This window comes from Gossypium hirsutum, chromosome D05, assembly GCF_007990345.1.
Source record: "Gossypium hirsutum isolate 1008001.06 chromosome D05, Gossypium_hirsutum_v2.1, whole genome shotgun sequence".
Lineage (NCBI taxonomy): Eukaryota > Viridiplantae > Streptophyta > Magnoliopsida > Malvales > Malvaceae > Gossypium > Gossypium hirsutum.
This window is the reverse complement of record NC_053441.1, coordinates 5,841,355-5,866,515: the sequence shown is the minus strand read 5'-3', so window position 1 is coordinate 5,866,515 and position 25,161 is coordinate 5,841,355. Positions and strand designations below refer to the sequence as shown.

General features: G+C 31.9%; 3 protein-coding genes across 3 annotated transcripts; 1 reads left to right on the top strand and 2 right to left on the bottom strand.

The window, feature by feature from the left end:
• Window positions 1–2,321: 2,321 nt before the first annotated feature.
• Window positions 2,322–14,346, top strand: LOC107906698 (NAD(H) kinase 1). Its single transcript, XM_016833771.2, has 11 exons — window positions 2,322–2,498; window positions 3,710–3,878; window positions 3,977–4,096; window positions 8,302–8,498; window positions 8,850–8,963; window positions 9,150–9,244; window positions 10,733–10,839; window positions 11,626–11,699; window positions 12,323–12,401; window positions 12,560–12,867; window positions 13,758–14,346. The coding sequence occupies exons 1-11, from the start codon at window positions 2,472–2,474 to the stop codon at window positions 14,082–14,084; spliced, it is 1,617 nt and encodes a 538-aa protein (XP_016689260.1). The 5' UTR covers window positions 2,322–2,471; the 3' UTR covers window positions 14,085–14,346.
• A 293-nt stretch (window positions 14,347–14,639) lies between these two features.
• Window positions 14,640–18,643, bottom strand: LOC107906697 (phenylacetaldehyde reductase). The gene is made up of 6 exons (XM_016833770.2): window positions 18,328–18,643; window positions 17,672–17,841; window positions 16,635–16,826; window positions 15,936–16,098; window positions 15,223–15,409; window positions 14,640–14,990 (listed from the first exon to the last, which is right to left on the bottom strand). Exons 1-6 carry the CDS (start codon window positions 18,446–18,448, stop codon window positions 14,840–14,842), a joined length of 984 nt encoding a protein of 327 aa, XP_016689259.1. The 5' UTR covers window positions 18,449–18,643; the 3' UTR covers window positions 14,640–14,839.
• A 420-nt stretch (window positions 18,644–19,063) lies between these two features.
• LOC107906696 (uncharacterized) lies at window positions 19,064–20,543 on the bottom strand. Its single transcript, XM_016833769.2, has 2 exons — window positions 20,197–20,543; window positions 19,064–19,443 (listed from the first exon to the last, which is right to left on the bottom strand). The coding sequence occupies exons 1-2, from the start codon at window positions 20,501–20,503 to the stop codon at window positions 19,232–19,234; spliced, it is 519 nt and encodes a 172-aa protein (XP_016689258.1). The 5' UTR covers window positions 20,504–20,543; the 3' UTR covers window positions 19,064–19,231.
• Between the last annotated feature and the right edge of the window lie 4,618 nt (window positions 20,544–25,161).

Here is a 25,161-nt window from a genome sequence, read left to right as displayed (position 1 = left end):
AATAACGAGAATATGATAAAAGCTTTAACCACCACTCAATTTAAGTCAAGACTACTAAATATTTGTTTTAATTGGTTTATAACTATAATATTAATTGTGTGATAAATAATCTAAAATAACTATTACATTGATAATGAAATTATTATTAATTATAATTATTTCATATTAATAATTTATTATGAACATTATTTTATATTCAAAATTTAAGAGAAATATTATTAATAAAAATAATTTGATCTCTTTTGACAATATCTTAATGAACAACTGGAATGCGTTTAATATTTTTAATATAATTTATTTGCCTATTTAAGTTTTCTTTTACTCATAAGTTAAATTATTTTTATTTTAATTTCGTACATATTGCATATGTGATGTTATTATTAATTTCAAACATTACATTTCATTATTTGTTGTATATTATTTTTAAACACACGACTATGTTCTAAGTCCATAATTTTCACACATATACACATGTAATAGGATTTCTAATATTAATAATTTATATAATGGTTATTTTTTATGTTATGTATTAAGTTTATATCTTTATAATTAATTACCTCACATTTTGAATTTAGAGATAGTATTATTAGAAGGGACAATATGAACCTTGAACGTGAATTGTAAAACAAAAAAGAAAATATCAAATGTTTAAAGTTAATAATTATAAGATAAGGTTTGGCAATTGCTCGTCTCATCTTTTAATCATGAGGTCTGAGATTCACTTCGTTTATAAATATAAAATACATTTCATGACCGTTTACCTCTTTAGAAGCATTCGCGATGAACACTCTAATTTTAACTCAAAAGCATATGTTTGACTTTATAATTCTCATAGTACGAAACAGTTCGAGTGTTGTTTAACTAAAATTGTGTTTGAAAGTACTACGAGACGACTTAATTTCGTAGCATAGTTTTTTATTTTGTCCAAAAACTCCAAATTAGACGTAGCAGCCATGTGCTTTTGTTATTTATTTATTTTTATAAAAATTAAATTATTTGTAAATATTTTTTAGAAGATTGTAAAATTTTATTTTAACTCAAGTACTAATATGTAAGGTAATGGTACATATTAATTACCCCTCATTACCAATAGAGATATCTCACTTACCGATCTAGGTCTAATTATAAATTTCAACTCTTTATTTGATAAAATTTAAGAAGTTAGTCCTCCACTCTACTCTATTTTATTAAAGTTTGTTGTAATAATTAATAAGCTAATCTCACATTGTTAAATCATTGGTTTTGAAATTAACTTCTTAATTTTCAAAAAAAAAAATGAAGAACAATTTTTAATAAATTAAGGTGGAGTAATTAACTTTCAATTTTTGTGAAGTAGAAAGGAGAAATTTATGAATGTAGTATTATGATTCCGAAACTAAAATTACTCATAGCCCCTTTCAACCATTAAATGGAAAAATAATACGCTTTAACACACTTGAATTTATGTTATCATGCATTAACGACAATACTGATACCAAGTAAACTAAAATTCAATAATGTGCTTTTAAGTATATTTAAATTCTAAATTACCGCAACAGTAATAATGTAAGATTGAGTTGATGTTAAAATGAATTTAAAATTTTAACGTTGATATATTAATTTGGTTGTTTTGCATTAACCAACCAAATTCAAAAGCTGATATTCACATTAAAATTTTTATAGTTTCTAATTTATTTTAGAAAATAAAAGATATCAAATTCAAGAAAAGTATCCTTTTCACATTTATAGTTTAATAATTAGCACATTAGAACAGAAATTTGAAGAAACCAGATTAAACCGGTAAAAATATGACTACCTTTTATTTTTCAACATTTTTAAATTTATGAAATTTAAACAATGTTATGAATCCACTGATCTTGATTCAGGAATCCAAAACGATCCCCCCACGCGGAGAATGAGGGTGCGGAAGGGACCCACCATATGCTTATTCGCGATTATTTATTTTTTTATCCTTAAAAAATAAGCAGTTCAAGTTTGACTTTGAATAGAGACAAAAAGGGAATGAAAACCTCTGGAGGGGGGTTGCCAAATCATAACAAACTTTATCTCTCCTTTGTTCGTAATCTCATTAGTGACAATAAAAAAAAATGAGTAATAATTTCTTCCAATTCTCTAAATGTTTTTGTGAATTTATTAAAATAATTACAAATAAATCCCTTAAATTTTAATAATTTGGTATTACTGCTATTCATTCATTAATGACTAATGATAATATCAAACGTAAATTTTTTTTTTATATATATTGCTCAAATCGGAAGTAAATTATCTTTTTACCATTTAAATATATATTTTCACCGTATTTATTTACTTCCCCCTAATGTCATGGCACACGTAGCAGATGTGTGATTGACGACAATAGCTGCACTTCTCTCAACTCCTATAAGAAACCTCCTCTGTTCTCCTATTTATCCTTGCTTTCTCATTCTCTCAACTCTCAACTGCCATTGTCTCCCTTCCCTTTCCTCACAACCATGTCTCCCAGCAATCCTGATTCCACTGTAATTAATGTTCTCGTTCTCTCTTTCCTTTGTCTTTCTGCTCATTTTCTTTTTTATAATAATATGCATATCATACATGGCTTCTTTACATGTCTTTGCTGCTTAATTCTTACTTTTTCTTGCTGGGTTTTTTGCTTTGTTATCATTATGGCTTCTTTATCAGTCTTTCTGCTATTGGGTTGCTTAGTTGGCTGCTGAATTATATATTCTTTTGATTTTTCTGTATTGGGTGTTTTTTCTTTTTTCTTTTACCTTCAGAATTCTCAGTTTTTATGTTTTTGGTTGTTGATAGAGCTATATTTGTGTTGTAGTTATGAAACTGATAAAACAGTAAATTTTCGTAGCTTTAATTTGATAAAAAATGGAAGGCTTGGTGAAAATCTTGAATCGGGCGTGGCATAGGACTTCTACGATTTTTGGAGATGAGAGTTTTGTGTATTCATGCACGTGTGCTGCATTGTACGATTCAATTACTGCTATAACATTTGTCTCTAATTGTTTATCCAAACCATTTTGGCTTTGGTTGACCTGAACTATGTATCTTCCTGTTAATAAAGACAATAGGATGTTTCTATTTTCCCTCTTTTGTTGTCTTTGGTTGACTTGAACTTTCTACGTTCTTATTGGAGATCACCATACTTTTGGAAGAATTAACCTAAGTTTACTGCTGTAACTATTCTAATTTCCATTTAAGAAGCCATGTTGGAGAGGTACCAATGATCTTTGCGCTTCATTTCGTTAAATATGTTAATGGCGGTATTCTTCCCTTAAAAGGATTTTTGGACATTTATGAGGCAGTCTGTTTTGCATTCCTATATCAAAATCTTTAGGAGCTACTAACTTTGGAATGTGTTGCATGGGAAACATTATGACAAGAAAAAAGTGAAAGACGAGGCCAGTGAAACAAAAATAGTTTTCAATCTCTAAAATGATTTACTTATTCGAGGCTTTATTTGGTTGTTGCTTTTATACTAGCTTTTTGCTTCTCTATGTTTCGCTTTAACTAAAAATGAACAAATGGCTAGACTGTAATATGCATTCAAACAACATGCTTTGAATTTAGTGAACACATTGTATTAAATGCAAAACCTTGAATAGCATTTTAAGAACCTTAAAATAGTGCCTATAGGCACTGTTAACTGGACTCATCTTAAAAAGGCACATCTTGTTTTCTTGTTGGAATCAATTTCATATATATAAACTCTGAACAGGCTTCCTTTGGACATGGGGATACAAGTGTTTCATGCTTGAAGCCAGAGAACGGTTTCGTTGATTCACTTTCTCTTGTCCATTCTGAGAAGGCAGTGGAAGAACTTCTTCAACAAACTCCTGTTGAAGGAATGGATGAGCATCTTATAGAATTTTCAGAAGCTTTGAGAAGTATGTTCTGTGTCAATTTTTAATGCATTTATATCTTCCTATTGAACTATCTCTTTTTATTTCATTCTTGGTGCTTATTATTTTGAACACGTTATTAGCTGTTGCAAAGGCATTAAGACGAGCTGCTGAAGGAAAGGCTTCTGCTCAAGCTGAAGCTGCTGAATGGAAACGTAGATATGAGCTGGAGAAAACCAGGAATATACAGATGGAGCGTAAAGGTTTTTAAGATTAAACTTCATGTCTGTTCTGTTATGTGTTTCATATTTTAGGTATTTCATATATTTTGAAGAATTACTCTAAAAGAGGAAATAAAGAATGCTTGAACTTGACAAAAGCTATAAATTAGGTCACTTTTTCTAGTTGTTTGATTTACACCTACAACCTAATCTATTCTGGTAAAAAGAAATTGCTGACATTGTAAACTGCTTAACTGATGGGCACATTCAATTTCATTTGCCTGGTTTGAATCTTTAATTTGTTTTCCTCTACTACTACTACAAGGTTGTTTATGGAAAACTTGTTTCTCGATGGCACAGTATTTGATATTTAGCCTTGTAACCTTGTAGTCATTAAGGAGGAGTAAAATAACATTTGAATGTTCTTTGTCACGTGAAAATTCATTTCTTATGTATTTATATGTACCGTTTCTGTTTGAAGCTTTCCCTGCACCGGGTAGATAAATGAGTCACTTTTAAATGCTTTATGCTATTGTTCATGATTTCTATGCTATAAAACTAAATGATATTTATTTTTACTGATATTCTTAGTGTGTAAATTTTGAATACATTAAATGATATTTCCACAAATTCAAGTCTAACAGTAATTGAGCCCATCTTCTGATACCTTATTAGTATTTATTTTCATGCATAATTTGATGTTTGTTAACTTGGTCGCAGTAGTCTCGGTGTTATTTTAGAGAAATTACTTTTTAAGTTGATCTTTTATCAGCAGAAAAGTTCCCCCCGCTTCTATTTTGATGCTAATTCATTTCTACTTTAAACTAACTGAAGAAAGAGTCATGTTGTAGTTTTGGAAGTCCCACAGCATGGAGTTAAGCAAAAATTCCATTAATGCTCCTTACCTATTTAGTATCTTGAGGATTCTGCTATGGTACTAGATAGTTGATAGGCTGCGGATGTTCTCCAATTTACGTCTATGCAATTAGATGTTACTAATAATTTAGCTTTGGTAAGCAAGTTAATATTACCAATAACTTGTTCATTGCAAAGTGGAAATCCTTTGACCCAGCCATCAGGAGCAGGCTTCCTATTATGAAAAGTCAGATTTGGCTGCCAACTGAACACCTAACATATAGCCTTAATTCATCTTAGATAGCCCGACCTAATACTTTAAGTTGGAGAATGTGGCATTCTGTTTCGATCATCTAATTTGTAGTATACCTCAAAAGCCTCCAAGCAAATCATCTTTGCCTCCCCCTCGCCCCATCAAAGGTAAGGTCTAGTTCTGCAGGGATTAGTTGCATGCCAGCCCTTAGCGGGCTGCTAATAAGTAACATTAGTCTTAGGAATGTTGTAGCCGCAAACTGATTTTGTGGCAGTGAAATTCTGAAGTTTTTTTCCACAATAAAGAATGGGTGGTAGGCTGGTTACCTTATAAGAAATAGTTTTTGAAGTTATTATCACTCATCTTTTGAAGCCCTAGCAAGAGAGGAAACATCATATGTTGAAGCCTGTTTGCCTTTGGTCATTTAACCTCACCACCATGTACTGTGTCGGGCTATATGGTTATTCCAAATATTTGCTTGAAGCTTTGTTGTCCAGAATCTTCTTTTTTCCTTGAAGTATTGGACACATGGATATGGAGATATGACTTCCAAGGATCCTCCAAATACATGAAAAAAACTTAGAATTGACCCTTCTATGTGTCAGACCTTTTGCTTAGGCGGGTCTTTCTGATGTACTTTATTTCGTTCGATGTTTGACATTTAATTTATATTTCTGGTTTGTCCAACTTCATGAGCATCTTCTCTCACTCCATGATGTTGGGTTTTGGAAAATAGCTCTTAGGTATTTAAAACTTGAAAAATGAGATTTTGGTGACCAGAAGCTGAAACTCCAACTTTAGAAGCTTGTACAAAAATTTAGTACAGTGTTCCTTATAGACAATGTGTTTTAGTTATTGCAATTGATTTAATACATCAGTCGAGAAGTTCACTTCTACAGTTCTTTTTGATGCAACTCCAGCCAAACAGGCTGTTCTTTCAAATATTTTATTGATCCTTGTTTTCATCCTCTAATGCCTAGACTATGATACTGGTTCGAACATGCTTAAGCAGCTTTGTTGATTTCTCAAATTTCAATCTACCCTGGTTGTGAACTTATGAATGCATCTTTCAAGTTTCCTTGTTGAATTTAGCAGAGCATGAAGTCTAAATGATATTTTGGATTGATAAAAAATACATTTTAGAACTTCTTTTGGACTATGCATTGAATTTACTGTATCAAATGGAGATTCGAATAGCCTTAATTCTGCAAAACATTATAGAAAGTTTTTTACTGTTTTGCAATTTTGCACATTGTCTTCCTTTCTTACGCTTTCTGCTTTTTAGTGAATAATTTTGCTTTGTTCTTTATTTTTCCTCCTCTCTTTAAACATCTGCTCTTTTCTTGTGTGATTTTCCTTCCTGCTACATAAAAATGTTACTTATCATAGAGAGGGATAAAGTTGGACTTGCTTCATTACATGGGACTACTTTCAGAGCATCAAGTTTTCTTCTTGCACAAGTGTTGGAAATTAGACAGTATGTTAGCTTTGGAACTTGCTGATCAAAGTTGGACTCATTATTATCAGATTCTGGCTATTCCAGTATCAGGCCACAATATCTGTGAAATGCTATGAAGTTGGAGGAATTGCCCTTCTGTAGATAATTCAATGGAAATTGTAAGAATTTTGCTTCCATGTCTTGTCTTCTGAGAATTTTGGAAAGTACGAAATAAGAGAGTATCAGAAGGTACTTGCTTAAACTCTTGCGGTACTATCAGTCATTTTGTTGCTTCCATTTAGTACCGTCACAGCCTATCTAAAAGAATTTGATTCATTTAATTTGTTTGGATTAGTTATCATGAAAACTTGACAGCATCCTCGGAAGCTGCGAAAGCAACAAACCTTGTTAAAGTTAATTAGCTTGCAAGAGCTTGGGATTGTATGGCTAAAGGTTCTATATGATGCATATGCTAGGTTTTTAGACAATTAACTCCATTAGAGGTATATAAATGGTTAAAAAGCAAATAAGATGGTGAAGAAATCTTTTCTTTGAAATGGAAGCCAAGTAAAACGATGATTGATGTACCTTTTACCTATTTGTGGATGGTGATGGAATCTGGAGATACTTGTCATGTGAACCAATTATTTTAAACTGTGCTCTTAATCCATAAAGTTTTACTCGTATGTTAGTTTGGATACCTTTATACACATGCTGAGTTTTAGTTGTGCATTTTAATTATCTTGTTCAGTTGGATAGACGTTATCATCATCCATTTTTTATCTCAAGATTGGTCTATTACACTTTTGCATGAGCTGGCTGCCCTAGTTACTTGAACACACTTAGATGGACTTGTGAGCTCTAGAAGGTTTTCTATTGCATGAAGTTCTCTGTTTCTAATGTCCTTAGAAATGATGTTATGGAAACATAACAGTGGATGAGGATGATTATTTATAGACTGACTCAGGGAAAAATGATAAAAAAAGGGAGTTCTCCCTGTTGTTATATGTATGTATTGCTGATGTAGCAGATATGTTAAATGAAACGAAGGCAATGCCCTCAATATTCAGAATGATGAAATTAGGGCATTGCCCAAAATTCTCACAGGAGAACACCCTCTTTTTTTTAATCATTTTCCAAGTATTTGGACATTGTTTCCTTTAGTTTTCCTTTCTGTTTTTTAGTGAATAATTTTTCTTTCTTCTAAATATTTGGACATCTTCTTTTGAATAAAAAGGCAATGTCCAAATATGCCAATGATCAGTTTCTTTAGGTGGTTCTTCTTAAATAAAGTTGGTTTCTTTTATCAGAAATCTTCTAGCAGTTTAGGCAGGAGGGACAAATGTTGGACTTCTCAAAAGAGTTCAAATATGGGGGAGGGGAATTTGTCTTCCATATAATCCTTGATAAAGGATCTTGTTTGTACACTACTGCTATTGAGATGTTAAGAGTCTGCTTCTGAGTGTCTCTAGCTCAAATATTGAGGACGAATTATGATGGTGGGCAAAATTTTAAAGCTGCTTTCTTTGTTTCCCAAGTTTCTTTTTTATGCTTTTTATTTTACTTCCTTTGAAGACCTCTAAATTTTATGTTCCTGTACTTCACAGTAATGATCTCTATTACACTGACGCTTTTGTGTGTATTGACCTCTCTATATTGCTTTGAAGTCTCATGTTAATGCATTTTACTCTTTTATGGTAGCTCAAATTGCCGAGCAAAATGGTAATATTGATTGCGGGAGAGTAAAGAACTCAGACAAACAATTGATGCAGCAGAATGAACTGGACAAGATTTTTGATGAATGCTGTATGAAGCATGGGATTTGCTCCCATGAGGTTCTTCGTGACAGAGGATCAGACTCAAGTTCCAATGTAGATCGAAGTAAGATGATGAGAAAGGTCTGGTTTGTTATTATCCTTCTATTTTGAACCAATAACCTTCTAGCTTAGTATACCTTTTCTATTTCCTTGTTCACTTGGCATCTGTCCTTTTTTTTATCTTTTTCTTAAATCTTTCCTCTTTCTGGATGTTTGTTATGTTATTTGTTTGGTTTGGACAACAACATTATCTAGGCTTTCCTTTAATGTTTTGTATATTTTAGGATTCAGCTTTTTCATATTTTTTCCCATGGGTAAGCAAATACATAATTTCAAGTCTAAGGAGGAGAGGTTATCCAATTCACCAATGTGAAATCATTTTTAGCATAAATGCTCAGACCGCATAATTCAAAACTATGTTTGGTGCGACAGGCATCATTTAAACTTTCATGGTGGTGCAAGGGTGAGAATGGTGATCAGCACAAACATGACATTGTCTCTTTTGAAAAAGGGAACATTACGACAGCAGAACGCAGCAGTAAACAGGTATGCCTTCATCTATCCAGTTAGGGAGCTTTTTTTGCTGCAAATTTATAAGCAACACACTTTCTATCATGGACTAATATTTTCCCTTTTTTTCCCCTTAGTATCTTCCCTTAAAATTTAGTTTGGATATTGTTTGTTTATTATGTGCCTCCTATCTGTCATCTAGTAAACCCTTTTTCTTTCCAGATTTCTCTGAAGTGGGAATCTGACCCGCAGACTGTGCTTATTTTGACAAAACCAAATTCAGTTTCTGTTCGAATTCTTTGTGCACAAATGGTCAGGTGCGGATATTGAGAATGATAATTACCTTTACATTGTGAAATTCTGAGTGCAAGTTTCATGCAAATCGCTTAAGTCTTTTTCCCTTTGCCAATCTCTGCAAAACTCTTCGAGACTTACAAAATAATGCATATTTTAATGTGTTTCACTTACTTTAAGGCTAATTATCCCAGGGAAAAAAAAACAAAGAACTTTCTCCTGCTTTTTGGTCATAATATAAGCGCCTTTTAATGCACTACTTCATTCCTCTTCTCCATGCCTCATCTGTATGATTCATCCATGTCCTATGGTTTATCGCTGGGACCTTTCTTTCTTATTTATGTGATGCTGTATCTTGTGATTTAGGAGCCATTGTTGAATGTTGATGTGGTCTTAGAGGGATTTACTACTTTTAAAGCTAAAACAGTTTTAGTTTCTTTGAAATATTTGTTGTAAGTTATAGGATACTTGCTTAAATTTCTATCATCTTTATTCAAGAAATAAATTTATTCAGACTCTCACTTCCATATCCAACAAGAACTTATGAACAAACCTCCTTAATTAGATATAGCTTTATTGTGAACCATTTTTCTTTAAGGTCGCATGCAGGGCAAAGCTAGGATTTCTGTTTTGAGGGTTGAATTAAAACAGTAAGTGTAAAAATATATATTATACTCAAAATGAAACAAAATTATACTATATACTTCTTTAACTAGTAAAAGATAAACAAATTTCAATCTACTTTGTGTGTACATAAAGACCTTGATAAAATTACAAAGTTCTTTTAAAAATTCAAGAAGAAATTATGAAGATTTATTGAAAAAAAAAAAAACTAAAAGATGATGATGAAAAATTAACAAGAAGTTCCATACACAATTAACATTGAAAATTTTTTGAACAGTATTTATTAGTACAGAAAGAAATTATTTGACTAATTAAAAAAAAGGTAAATTCTTAATTTAACTGCAATTATTAAGTCTAAAAGTATTAATAAATTACAAAACTTGTCACTTATGCTATACTTTTGTCCTTTTTTCATTAGCCAATAAAAAGAAACTCTTGTAAGAGGACCAAGTTAAAATTTCATTTGAGTGGGGGATGGGGATTTGAATAATGTATTTTCACCACAAAAAGGTAATATAATTAAATTTCTAAAGGTAAACTGGGCTATGGCCCCTGTAACACCCCTGGCTTCGCCCCTGGTTGTTTGGTACTTATGCTAGATGGCACTGCCCCTTGACTACCCTGATTGGCTGCAAGGTGGTGTTTAGGTCGGCTGATGTTTAAGATAAAGTTTCCAAAATCAGGGCATTGTTCTGATTAATTATTCTGAGGGTGTTCAACTTTTTGTAATTTTTTGGCATTTCTAGTTCTCTGGACTTGCATTAACTTCTTTGACTTTATATTGTATATTGTCTTTACAATGTTGCATGTAAATATTCCTTAAAAGGGCAAAAGAAATTTTCTTCTATTGCATATTTTTTTAATCTCACTCTAAACCTTTCATCCAGATGGTTGAAAGAAAAGAAAAAGTTAAACATTTATGTTGAACCACGTGTGAGAGCTGAACTTCTGACAGAATCGTCTGACTTCAACTATGTTCAAACATGGAAAGATGGTAAGTAGTTAGTCATTTATTCTGCTTATGGAAGTAGTTATGGTTATACTAATACCCATTTCACAATGAATTAAATATCTCGGCTTATTATATCTCTGATGCTGCCTGTCTAGAAGCTTTTAAGTGTTGATGTTCAACTCTCTACTGCTTGGTGGTTCTTTTTATTTGCTTTTATATAAATTTTAAAATACATGTTTCCAGGTTCATGTTGTTAGACAGCCAAGACATCGATTCTCTACTTGTGTTTGCAAACCTCAAATATAGATAAGGAATCAAAGATGGGGAAAATTGGATTCATTCCAGATTCTTTCTTAACATAGAATTGGATAAATTTGAGTGGGAAAATAACAATTTAATAATTATATATAAAAATAAAAATTTTGAACAAATGAATTTGAGATTAAATATAAGGGACAGAAAATATGAACATACTTATTTATGAAGGTTCTGTCTTTGCTCAAGGCACCTATGTCTTCTCCTTTGCTTCCTTTTGCCAAGAAGTCCTATCCACTAGCATCTTTGAATCTTTGCAAGCAACCTTTTCTAGGATTAGGTATAAGTTTACAATTGCTAGCTTTTGAGAAACCTACCTTTCAATTTAATAAAGAAACCAAGATTCTTTTTCTTTTTTTCTTTTTTCTAATTTAGTGCTTGTTGGTATTTGTAGCTGATGGTTCTATACATTCTCTGCAGTCAATTGGCTTGATGTACTTGTCATGTAACTATTTTTTACTTCTAGATTATATTCTGATTTCTTATTTAACCATTTATTTTGTTGCTCTTTAGACCAGGAAATTTTGCTCCTACACACAAAAGTTGATCTTGTCATAACCCTTGGTGGTGATGGAACTGTTTTATGGGTAAGTTATTTAAGTTTGACTGAACCCATATTTTTAAATGAAATGACCAACCTTTGAGAATATAAAATTATCACTTCGATTGGTGTAATGTTGGAAGAAATGGCATTTACATTTAGTTTTATTCTACTATATCTTTATGAAGGATTTTAAATTTCGTTAAAATGTTTGTCCACTATATCTGGATTTTGAAGCCTGCAGTATGCCATCTTGCAGTGAATGCCCCTTGGAACCTACAAAAACATGGGGAAGACATAGTTAAAAGCCCAAATCCATTAGTAAAAGTGGAAGTTAATAAATTTTCTAAAATGATTTTTGTTTTCGTTTTTATGAAATTATTAGATATTTATTTAGTTTGTTTTTTGTTGTTTTTGTGAAATTAAAAATTTGCCACACTGAACATCAATTCTGAGTCCTTCCCTGGATAGTTTCTCAAAGCTCTGTACCATCAGATTTTATATGGACTCGGTTTCTTTAACATGACTATAATCATTGGAGCAGAACTCACCTGTACAAGTAAATCTGGTTCCATTTGAGTTTCTTCTGAACTAGTTATGTTGGTTTTTTTTCTTATTTATTTTGGATTTTTTCATGCTTAGCAATCATCACCTAATTGTTCTTTACAGGCAGCATCAATGTTCAAAGGACCTGTTCCTCCAATTGTTCCATTTTCTTTAGGGTCTTTGGGCTTTATGACTCCGTTTCGTATCCTTCCACTTCATGAAGTACTTCTTTAATGAAAGATTAATTAAATGATTATTAAAAGTGGTTAATTTGAACAATTTTTTTTTTTTTTTTGTAGTTGAGAATACTTGTTAACTCGTATATCAGAACAAAAGGAAAATTCTTTGACTTTGCTGTAGATAGTGAACATTTTAAGGAATGCCTTGATTCTGTCCTGAGGGGACCTGTCAGTATAACCTTACGACACCGCTTGCTTTGTCGTGTTATTAGAGATGCAGCTAAAAATGAGTACGAAACAGAAGAACCTATTCTTGTTCTGAATGAGGTTACAATAGACCGTGGAATATCATCATACCTCACAAATCTGGAATGCTATTGTGACAATTCCTTTGTCACATGCGTGCAAGGAGATGGTTTAATTTTGTCAACGACATCTGGTAGCACTGCATATTCTCTGGCAGCTGGAGGATCAATGGTCCACCCACAGGTACATTCTGATAATCATCATAATTACCGTTAAATTTGAAAATATCATGCTTTATGGAAATAATAACATGTCGGAATTTTGATGACTAAAAATTTGGAAGTATTCCTTGCTTCTTGCTTGAGATTGGTTTGACTAAAGATAATATTATATTTAAACAAAAGATAAGTGTTTCCAGTACTTTGCTGTTCTGTTTTGTCTATTTATACAGTAGATACGTAAGGACAATGTGATGAATTTTCTTGGTAGTTAGATATTCATTTCCATAGAATCTAAGTATTCTTTACAGGTTGCCAAATTCCACTAATAACAATGGTGGTAAGAAAAAGTAAACATCAGCTGTAAAATAACTTCTTTTTCATGATCTCATTGGTATTCCCCTGCCCAATAAATTTTAGGTAGGGAGGGAGTGTAATGGAATTATCCTATGTAAAATAAGACCATGATGTGGTCTGTTTCATATCATGGATGATGCATGTGAAGTATAAGATAGGGTTCAGACGTGCTGTAAATCTCATTATCCATCATGTTAATTTGAAGAATTCCATATATTTTCACCGAGATGAAGCAACAAATTGAGGTTTGTAAGGGTGTAACGAATGGTTTAAGACAGGATAGTGTCATTGAGAGGATAAAAGAAATCTGTTGCTACTTAACATTGGAATCTTGATCTCGGTTTATTCATTTTCTTTGACAAATGATACATAATGTTCTTTTTTTCTGCTTAGATCTTCTTAATGCACATTTGGTTACGTAGCACTCTGGATTTTGTCCTAGATCTTTGTCTCATTATACTTTTTTAATGCCATTAGTTTCTATGTTTATTTTCAGAATATAATCATGATCATATAACTAAAAATACGTGTTGCTGATGTACCATCCTAAAATTGCAGGTCCCCGGTATCTTGTTCACACCCATATGTCCGCATTCATTATCGTTTCGACCCCTGATATTGCCTGAGCATGTCACATTGCGAATAGTGGTGCCATTTAATAGCAGAAGTCCAGCTTGGGCATCATTTGATGGTAAGGACAGAAAACAGTTAGCTGCTGGGGATGCTCTTTTGTGCAGTATGGCACCATGTCCTGTTCCTACAGCATGTCAAGTTGATTCTACAAGTGATTTCTTATCCAGCATCCAAGACGGCCTCCATTGGAACCTGAGAAAAACACAGTCGTTCGATGGCCCTCGGGAATTACAGGACATAATCCAAATTTAAGTTCCGCATTTCTAGTTGGAATCTTAACTTATATTATATTATATTGTATATATATTGCTGTCATATATGTTTCAGAGTTATCGTAGGAAAGGGAAAAGCAAATTTCAAAAAAAGAAATGGCTGTAAAGTTTTTATGATCTTATATTGTTTAGAGGAACATTGTATTAGTCCTCCTACACAGCTGACCATAACGAAAATTGTAGTTAAAGGAGTACGTGTTCATGGCTGTTATGAAATAAATAGAGGTATTTTACATGCAAAATTTATCAAAATAGCATTTCATATCACTTGTAAATTTTTATATGGTGATTTATTTACCAAGCTCGATATGGTATTGTAAATGACTGATGATCTTAATTTTCACAATTTAATAATAATATGAACTGAATCTACCTAAATTACCAAAAATTTATTCTAGATCATGAATAGGTTTTTCTCATCGTCATGAACCTTACTATCCTTTGGAAAGGTACCTGCTTGCTAATTGGACAAAGAGGCCATTCGAGAGTGATTACTTCATAAAATAATTACAGCAGCTGATATTAAAATTAGAAATTAAGTCAAACACAGTTTTCACTATTAAATTCATCATCAGTTTTTCCTAATCCAATGTCTGAAACAATTATAACCAGAAGCCAACTGCAAGAGGGCCAATAAATTATATATATCCCATTCTCAAGAAAAGTGAGAAGAAATTATAAACAAATGAAAATTTATTCACCAATTTATTTGTTACGGAGGGAGGGGATGCAGGCCTAAGACTCAAAACTGACAAATCCCTTTTCCTTCAAGCTTTCTACTGTTTCCTTGAGACTCACATCCAAAGGAGTGAACTCTATACCCAATGTTTTTGCTTTTTCCTTTGACACCTGATATGTAGGCACATAAGGCTTGTCATCTGCACATCTGCCATTATTTTATCAAAACCGCACTCTGCTTCAGTATTATAATATAATCCCAATCCATTGAGAATTTAATGATAACCTATAATATATATTCTTCATAGAGTGGAAGATTTGATTATAATTTAAAATACTGGAAAAAGAGTTTAGAATAAAAACTTTTGGCTTGAAAACCAAGGGAAGTGCTGTATATAGATAGACTAGAGAAGCACATGGTGGTGAGTCAAAGAACTCACTTTTCTGGAAGCTGGAAAGAAGGATAGAGCTCACTTAACATCTTCACAACTTCCGAGCAATGTGCAACTCTCTCCACTAAACAGTACCTTCCACTAGCTGATGGAATCTCAAATGCCTGGATGTGTGCATTTGCAACGTCTTTTACATTAACCCAACCGAATGTTGCATTTGGAAATGTTTGTGCTCCTGCCCAAACAACACAGGATCAACATGAGATTAATAACCAAGTTTGACGAAAGAAATTCCTAAAACTACTGCATTGCTTATCCACTTTGCAAACCACGGACTTCCCCTCTTCTCACCATCTGTTCCTACTTTCTTCTTAGAAGGCATGCAATGCAAGAGCCGCTGTTATGTCAACAAGCTACAATTTTCTTAAAGAATTATAACCTAACATGGTTATAATAACCGGACTTACGGGATGTAAGATCTTGCCATTTTTTATTAAGCAGTACTTATACACAAATTTTACGCTTGAAGAATTAATTACAAGGCCTTTTAATCGAGTTAATAGAAATCGATAGACATTTATATATTGGAAGGTATTACTAATACCTATAAGAGACGTACAAGGTTAAGTGTAAGTGTAAAGGCCCTTGAAGAATGATGGTATTTAAAAAAAATAAAATTCTCAACCATTAAGAATATATATCACCAAATTAAATGTAATGCAAAAAGCTGTGAAGGTAAATAGTAGAGTGGCAAAAATTACCTTTAATTAAGCTTAAAACTGCTGCAGCACTTGTGTTAAGTGTTGGCTGTAAAAGAGGACCGATCACCATCGCTGGGTTTACGACAACCATGTCAAGACCCTTCTCTTTTGCAAATTTCCAGGCAGAATCTTCAGCAATGGTTTTTGAGACTACATACCAGAGCTGAACAAAGAAAAATATTAGATAAACATTGATTAACTTAAAAGATGACATTCAGCAATAATATCCTCTTATAAAATTGAAAAAGAAAAAACCTTGAGCGATATATATTAAAATATTAGGTTGTAGCATGACAAATCGTGTAGTGTGCAAACAAGGAAATTGAATGCAGAGTAATGATTTCAGCAACAAGCCAACAACTAGCCAGTTCATGCAACCATGCAGAATTTGTTCTGAAAAGTGTGATCAGTATCCTCAACATACTAAAAGGACAAGATAGTCACGGATTAGCTTGTTACAATTAAAAAAGACTCACAGTTTACACCAGTTATTCAGCCAATCTACAAGTCAAATTTTAGATCCTAAGATAGAAGTAGCCTATTACTTAGCTTGCAATGTGTTTCCAATATAAATCCTTTTCTTTTTCTTATTTTTAATTTTAATTTTTCCTTAGTAATTTCAGTGTAATAGGTTGAAGTTCCATATAAAACACAACACAAATCTCAATATACTACCAGACGTATAGTATATATACTCACCTTCAAATTCTTACAGTACTCAGGATCGGTAAACCAACTTTCATCAACCACAACATCTGGAGTTCGAGGTTTCCCATTGTATGTGACTGCAGCTATAGAAGACGTCAAGACAACTCGTTTGACAGCAGGTGTATTAGCACATGAGTTCAGAACATTCAGTGTTCCCTTCACAGCAGGATCAAGTAATTCTGCCTGAGAAGGGCAATGAAGAGCTAAAAATTTACTAACCAATGAGAGAGAAGTTATAGCACAGCCAAGAAAAAAAAAGGTTGGGTGGACTAGTGCTCTCAAAAATAAGTTACTATACTCTTAAAATACTATATACAAACTTAAAAACTTGAAAGAGGTCACCACTCATCACTGACCACCATGATCATCTAGTGTGTATGTCATAAGTCTCATAGCAAATCCTCTTAAACCTTTAAATTATGGGGAATGTTTCCCTCCAATAGCATACTGCAAGTCACAGAGTAAATATCAGCCTACTTCTTTACTTGTAAGTAATGCAAAAGCCAAATGGTTCAAATTCTTCCCCATTATTTTTGAAAACAAAGCACCACTTAGTTTTCATATGATTAAGATCCTGGCCACTAATGGATAATGTTATAAGAAATTTAATTGTGAAATGCTCTTCCAACAGAAATTATTTTGCTACTTAACCTACAAAAACCTCTTCAATAATAGACTCTGCGATCAAAACTGATGACTTGTTGTCATCATCAAAACCATGCAAGAACATTTTAAATGATCCAAAAAGAAATCAAAACCATGCAAGAACATTTTAAATGATCCAAAAAGAAAGGAAGTGATTTTTTTTTTGAAAGGAGGAAATGAAATTTTCAAAAAACAAAGAAGGCAACTGCTACAATGGAGTTCATTTACCAAAAACAGAGAGCCTTAAGAAAGTAATTAGATTTTATCAATGAAACAATGCTTGACAAAATAGGCAACTTTCATCCTGTTGTATTAGAAAATAATATATTGCATACAGTGGAAACTAAAGGGTTGATCATATAGGTAAAGAATTCAACATCAACCTGTGGGTCAGTGACATCATGATAAAAGGGAGATGCTGTGTGAAAAACACCATCACAACCTTCAACACCAGAATCAAAGGAACCTTCTTCCAATAAGTTTGCTTTAAACAACTTGAGCCTTTCCTCAGCACCCTCAAGTGCAAGTAAGTGTTGTGTCTTTCTTGGATCACCTATTCATGAATAATAACTAATTACTATGATTGAAATAATTTAGGAAACGTCAAGGTAACACTTATAAGAACAACAAAGAGTTAATGCAAAAGATTATGCATCTAAACAAACAATACAATATGATAGAAACAAGAAGTTGTGTCCCTATAAACAGCAGATGCTCGTATATAATTTCTTTTACTATGCATGGTTGGTAGGAGAGAATATTGGAAAAGGGTGGGTTGCCAAAAAAAAAAGAGAACTAACATAACAAAAAAATCTTATCCTCATTAAAATATTCAATCAGAGCACATAAGAATGTTACAATGTCAGAGATATGGCAGTTTCTTGTTTTGCATGCACGAGTGCAAATCACAAGCATACTAGAATTAACATGAAAAAAATCAGAAATAAAACAAAATGAAATGAAACAAAGCGAGTGAAATCCGAGAAAGAAGATGAACAAAGGATGAAGATGCGAGATCATGAAAAGAAAAAGAACAGACTTGGGTCACGAACAGAGGCTTTGACAGTGTAACCACGAAGGAGAAGGTGCTTAACAAGGCATGAAGCGATGTAACCTGAGGCTCCAGTTACGCAGACGGTTTTTCCTTCGCCGGTGCTCATAATTTTTATTGTTTATTTTTGGGGAAGGGGGAATTGTTGTCTGTTTTGTGGGTGGGAATTGCAGATCGTTAATTCTTCCTTTGTCACTGACAGTTGCGTTTTCAATTGCTGTCTTTGCGTTTGCTATATTTAACAAGGAAGGAAGGAACCTCGTAGCCATTGCCACTGCAATGGGCCTCACCTTCTAGTTCTAGGCCGATCCCATTCATGGTTTCTCTTATAATAAGCTTCATGCAATTAATAAAAAAATTATTACCACGTGTTGTTACAGTGAAAAGGACTAATCTCTATCGTAACTATTTAAGATTTATTTTTTTATATTGATTATTTTTTTACGACATGACATTGAGTCACAGTACTTTATTAAAAGAAAAATATGGTTTTTTTTTTAATCTAAGGATATGAAAAAAAGTATCCTTTGAAGCAAGGAATTAAGCATCTCAAGTCATTTGTCACCACATGAAGTAGAGATGAATTTAATAATAACCAATTGAGTAATTTTCAGTTTACTTGTAATTTTTAAACAATAATAATAAAGGTTCGTACAATGGCATTTTAGTTTTCCTTTCATGCATCTCACGATGTACGTTTGAAATATAAAGGAAACTTGGAGGATTCAAAGTTTCACATATTTCTTTTGCTTTGCATTTCTGTGTTTCAAGAGATATGGGCGAAAACATGCTTCATGTTCCAATTACATGTATAAGAAAAATTGCTCTTAAAACTCTAACCAACATTAACTTAGACAGAAGTGGTGGTGTTAATGGTGGAAGGAGTGGAGAACTACTGCAAAACTCTTGGCTCAGTGAAGCTGGTGGTAGGTTGGGGAGGAGGTGAGTCTGGTCCATCTATGGATGGCTTTATCACAAAATAAAACAACACATTGTAGAAGATTGTGAAAATAAGAAGAGCAGTAGTTAAAGATGTTAGGAAAGACCCTGAAATTTCTGGGCTATCTTCTACCATTTCGTCCCTTGTAAGCTTTACATCTGAAGCTGCAAATCAGTTAAAAGGAAACATGTCACTACACTTCCTCAACAGCCTTGGTTAACAAGCTAGTAAATTCGAACATGGGTATAAATGTATGAACCTTCATGTATATGTTAAATTTAGAATAACTTGATTCTACCTGTGTCACTCACCCGAAGTGCGCTATTTAACAAGAAGAAACGGGTTTATGTCCTAATAGTGCAATCATTTTAAATGAGATTTTTCTTGCTGACAAATCCTACTAGAATATGGGTAGGATCAAGACAGTTTAAAGAAATTAAATTGGCCATTTGCAATAAGAATAGAGGGCTACATGGAATGCCTTTGTATATATGCTTTGGCAGGCTCGGATAGATAAGTACAGCTACTGTTCAGTCAAATAAATTGGACTAAACCCAGGCGGATGCCTTTTTAACTGAAGAGACCAGATGCAGCTAGATGCCTTCTTATTATATCATCGCTAAGAGAGGTTGAATGAATAAATTGAACAAAACTCAAGTGGATGCCACCACTTATTTCCTGCTGAACTCTACTAATCAAACTATTCTCTTGATTTCTTTGGGAGAAATGACTTGTTCCAGGACAGAAACATTTGGTAAAAGAATATTTACTCTAAAGCCCAAACTGCATCCATGATTTTAATTAAAAATTTAAGGGGGGAACAAACAGAAATCTCCTTAATTTTGCCAAAATAGAAGCAATAGGACAACAGAGTGTTGAAGATTATAAAGATAAAAAGAGAGGGAAATATTAGTTACCTCTGATCTTAGGAGTGCTGACTGGTTTATTAGAGAGAGTTTGCAGCTGCTGGTCAAGCTTTTGGAGGGCTTCTTTGGCCTTCTCTGGGTCTACTTCATACTGCTCTCTATCTTTCTCCACTGCATGAACAGACGATGGTGAGTTTACTTTTTTCTTGGGATTAAAATTAACGTTGAGATTCCCTCCATGTTGATTGTTAAGTTCAGTCAATTGAGAGATAAGGTAATATTTGGCTTTGGAAAGGGTGAGCGGAGGAAATGGTGATGGATGCTTGCTGTGAAGCAACAAATAATGGGGAGTAACCATTTTCTTTTTATGTTTGGTGATGAAAGCATTGCCACCGGTATGATTTTTGAGGATAAAAGTTTCTAAGGGTTATTTTGGTCTTTCAATTCAATTCGCTTAGCTTTTTCTAATAATAATTTTTAGCTAAAATTGCTGATCAAATTATAGGTAACTTTTTGTTTTCACCGCTTGATAAAAAAATGCACAATTTAGTTAATGGATTATTCAAAAAATTTTATAACTTGTTGAAATATTAAAATTTTTTTAATTAAGTTGTTAGATTATTAAGTTTTTTTTAAAGTTTTGTCAGCGAGCTCCAATCGACGATTTAATTATCAGTATGATAGATCGATACTTATTGACAAGTAAAAGAACATACTTTAGATCCAAGTTGACCTGATAGTTAGTGTCAAAAATTGGAGAAAAAAGTTATTTGAATTTTAATTTACAAATTTGTAATGTCCAAAGTTGTTTTATAAAAAAAAACACTGATCTGGAGAAGAGAAGGGAAAAGAGAGCTTTCGATTGGTGCAAGAAGTGTGAAAAGAGAAAATCATATAGCACTAATTTTAATAAGTCAACGACTTAAACGAAAACTTTTAAATAATTTAATAATTAAAACAAAAATTTACTCATAATTTAATGACTGATGATATAATTTATCCATTTTAATTAAAAACTTAAACGATCTGTTTCGATGAGAAAGTCATAAGAGGAATTTGAGTTTTCTAAAAATAAAATTGTTTAGGTAAATATTTTAGAGAATTTAAAAATTCCTGTGCAATTTCAATAGGGAATTTTAATAGATCAAATTCCTTTTTCTAACTTCATTTTAATTTTATTTGATTTAATATACATGGTCCTATTAAAAGATAAAAACTTAAGTTTTAAAATTTATTTTTATTTAATTATAACAAATATTTTTAAAATTTGTTTTATTAAAACTATTTATAAATTTTTACAAATATAACAATATTCATATTGAATTTTTTTATATAATTATTTTTTAATTTGTAAAATTTCTTCCAAATATTTAAACCTTGTAACAAATTAAATTTATACAACCGGTGAAGTACTATATTTTATCATTACAACCTGTTTTGTAAAAGAAAACCAAGGTTTAGCAAAAATTAAATGGGTTGAGCAAACGGAAAGATTAAAGAAATTGGGGGTTTAGGTGCGAAGTTTGTTGGGCTTTCTACAACTTAATGGGTCATTGTTGTTGTTTCATTTCCAAGCTAGTGACAGATGTTGGAAATTAACCAGTCCAGTAGGACCATAACTGAAGGACTGGATATGGATTTATTGGGTTTGAGCCTTCCTCTACTACGTCCAGAGCAATTATAGTTTTTTATCAAATAATTCTAACACTCTCACCAACCATTGTCATATATATTTATAAGACCCACCCTCTTACGGGTGAAGTCAGAAAATTTTTTTAGAGTGACGGAATTAAATTTTAATTTTTACTAACAATTTTTAAAAGATTGAATTAAAATTTTATCATTTTTAAAAGAAGTCAAAGTGTAATTTTAACTTTACTAATTTAAATTTTTTAAAAAATAAAAGGGAGAGGCTACTGCCAACCCCTCTAGATTCGCCATTGCTTGTACTTGTGATCCAGGCCATAAAAAAAAGAAGTGATTAATTTTTTTTATGAAAAGTCAATTACTTTACTGAAATTAGAACTTGAAAGATACAATCCAAGAAAGCAATCAAAAACTCAAAGTTAAAAATTAGAAAGCAAAATAAACAGAGGCCTCATACACAGAGACCCTAATCGACATTAACGATCAAGTGAAAATAGCTAGCACTTGAGGATAAAAGCTTAAGGAATACTGATTAATTAAATTAAAATTCAAAACAATTTATATATCAAGAAATAAATAAAAACTTTTAATTGAGAGAATAGCAAGCAGGAGATTGAAATTCAAGTCTTTGGGATTTTTTTTTTATGGGAGGGTTTTAGAGCAAGAAATGTGGCGAGGAGCATGTTATTTACCGAGAGGATGCAAGCATTTGAGAAATTCTACACAAAATATATAATAAATATCAACAAATAGAAAGTCCAACAAGGAGAATAAAGGGTGATATAAGTGGACCACAGGGCAGCAACATAAATTTCTGATATAAAAAGAGAGCATTCATTTCTTCTTTCTCTTAGATTGATAAAGATATATATATATATTCATATGAGTTGGAAATGATTCCTCTTCATCAACTAATCCCAACAATTCTCTCCTTCCTAGTTGCAGACGTGACAAAACAAAGGTAAAATAAAAAATAGAAAAAAACTAAAGAAAAAAAGAAAGTAGTGTTGGTGAATGACGAGAATATGCAATGCTTGACATAATCCAGAATATCATGTAAGAAATGAACCAAGCTTTTGATCAAACAAAATAAATTCCATGGTGGGATATTTCTGGATATACCCACATGAGTTCCTTTAATTAATTCTTCTACCTTTTCATACTAAATCTTTTTCATGAAAATGATGCATCAATATATTTAATATTTAATTTCTTTTTCCTTTCTTACTGTTAAAACAATTTGGTGATATTTTTGTGATAAGTTTTATTTAATCTCTTAAAATTTTTGAATTTTTTTATTAATGTTATTAAAATTAAAAAAAAAATCGAACTCTTGAACTTTTTGGGGAAATTCTCATTAAACCATTAGAATTTTTAAAAATTTTAATTATACCTCCAAAAGTTAATAGTATGTTTCATCACTGTTTTCGAAAATAAAATATGTCAATACTTGAGCAATTAATATATATATACTGCTTTATCTCTTATTAAAGAACATTCAACAAAGGGCAATGGTGGACCAAAGGGAACATGTATAAAATTTATGATCTTAATTAAAGAAACTGTGAACATTATTAGAAAGATATCCACCTAATATACATGGGAGGCAATAGAATCGATGCTTTTCCATCTTTGAATGCATTCCAAAGGCCAGAATATCAGAAAAGAAAAAAAAATGGAGGAACAAGGAAAAGAAGAGAAAGTAGTTCCTTTAATTTTCCTTATTCAGATAGGGTAGAGGATATAAAAAAAGAAGAAGAGAATATACACAGTAGGAGTAAATACTAAAGAGAACATTCATAAACTTTGCTCCTTAAAGATTAAAGGAAAACAATATTTGCAAAGGAATGGATATTATTTAATGTTAGAGAGAGAGAGAGAGAAAAAAAAAGGCATTGTTAAAGATTATTTTCTACTTTATTCCTTTGATAACTAAAGATGCTGTACTAGGGTACTACATACACTGTATAGCAGATTTATACATCCAACATTCTATTTGTATTCCACAAAATACAGAGCATGGTTAAAGAAAAGAAAAAAAGAGGCATAGGTAAGTCATGCCTTTTTTTATTTTTCTAAAATGGAACTTAAATATGAGAGTATAATATTTAAAATATTAATAAACTAGGTTAACCTATAAATAAGACCCGAAGAACAGGCAATCATAAAGATCAGAAATTACGTAGCTGCAGAAGACAATGGCAAAATTTCCTAATAAGTAAAAATTAAGGAGAACATATTGAGAGTGTTTATCCTCTTTGCATGTTTTTCTGTTTTCTTCTTTGTCATTTCTTTTATGATATCTTTCGACTTTTTCAATTTACAGACAAATTTCTACTTTATTATCCCGCAAGAATCTGTTCAACAAAGGGTATCTGTGGCCCAATGTTTTTTTTTTTCTAATAAAAAAAATTGTTGATCACTAAAAGTTCGGCCCTCGTTTCCTTCAGTATCTGAAAGATAATGTTGAAGATACTCTAATCGAGAGGTGTGAAGAAGAGTTAATTCTTTTATCAAAGGATGTCTTACGAAAGGAAAAGAAAAATGAAGGAATTTCAGATGAAGGAAAAGAAGAGAAAGTATTTCTTTTCTCTTGATCAGAAGAAGATGGACATAAAAGAAACAAACAAGAGAATATGCAATAAAGAAACTCATGTTAAATACTTTGTTTTCTACATGTCTTAAGTATTGCGCGCAGGTGCAATTAAGAAAATTTCATAGTTTTCCGCCATAAAACATGACTAAAGCTCAAATATTTTTCTTGGAAACTGGAATTAAATTGTATATTCTCGTGAGAACTAAAATGTAATTTCACAATTTTAATAATTTATATATTTATAATTTTTAAAGGATTAAATTAAAAATTTATCATTTTGAAGGGGCCAAAATATAATTTTACCTTTCACTAAATTAAAATCTTTTAAAAATTAAAGGGTAAAAATGAAATTTTTTATTTTTAGGGGGTCGGGGCCCCTTCCAACAAGGGTGTGCAAAAAAATTCTAAACTAAAGTGAACTCAACCAAAAAAGCCAAATTTTTTCGATTTAATCAGTTTTCATGTTCAATTTAATTAGTTTATTTTGTTCAATATACTAAATTTTTGCTTCGGTTTATTCGGTTTTTCTCCCTAGGTTGATTCAATTTATTTAATTTACATGAATAGTTAGATTTATTCGATTTTTTGTTCAGACTTTGCTCCTGCGTTGCATGAATAAAATAAAAAGTTTTAGTATTGAATATTAATAGTATTACAAATGGGGTGTAGTGTGCTTAATTCTTCTTATTTTTGACTTTCTTTGCTATCCAAATATTACTAATGAATTCTCATCCGAGTTAGATTACGATATCCAGAGTTATTAAATATTCAAT

Bases quoted from the DNA above. Each gene is read 5' to 3' on its own strand.
- LOC107906698 (XM_016833771.2), top strand. From the start codon at position 2,472: ATGTCTCCCAGCAATCCTGATTCCACT. The intron at 9,245-10,732 runs GTGCGGATATTG...CCTTTCATCCAG, and splicing joins CTTTGTGCACAAATGGTCAG to ATGGTTGAAAGAAAAGAAAA. The intron at 11,700-12,322 runs GTAAGTTATTTA...TGTTCTTTACAG, and splicing joins GTGATGGAACTGTTTTATGG to GCAGCATCAATGTTCAAAGG.
- LOC107906696 (XM_016833769.2), bottom strand. From the start codon at position 20,503: ATGGTTACTCCCCATTATTTGTTGCTTCACAGCAAGCATCCATCACCA. The intron at 19,444-20,196 runs GTAACTAATATT...ACTGATTTGCAG, and splicing joins CAGCACTCCTAAGATCAGAG to CTTCAGATGTAAAGCTTACA.
- LOC107906697 (XM_016833770.2), bottom strand. From the start codon at position 18,448: ATGAGCACCGGCGAAGGAAAAACCGTCTGCGTAACTGGAGCCTCAGGT. The intron at 17,842-18,327 runs GTCTGTTCTTTT...ATTCATGAATAG, and splicing joins AGCCTCTGTTCGTGACCCAA to GTGATCCAAGAAAGACACAA. The intron at 14,991-15,222 runs GTGAGTTCTTTG...AAATAATGGCAG, and splicing joins TCTTTCCAGCTTCCAGAAAA to ATGTGCAGATGACAAGCCTT.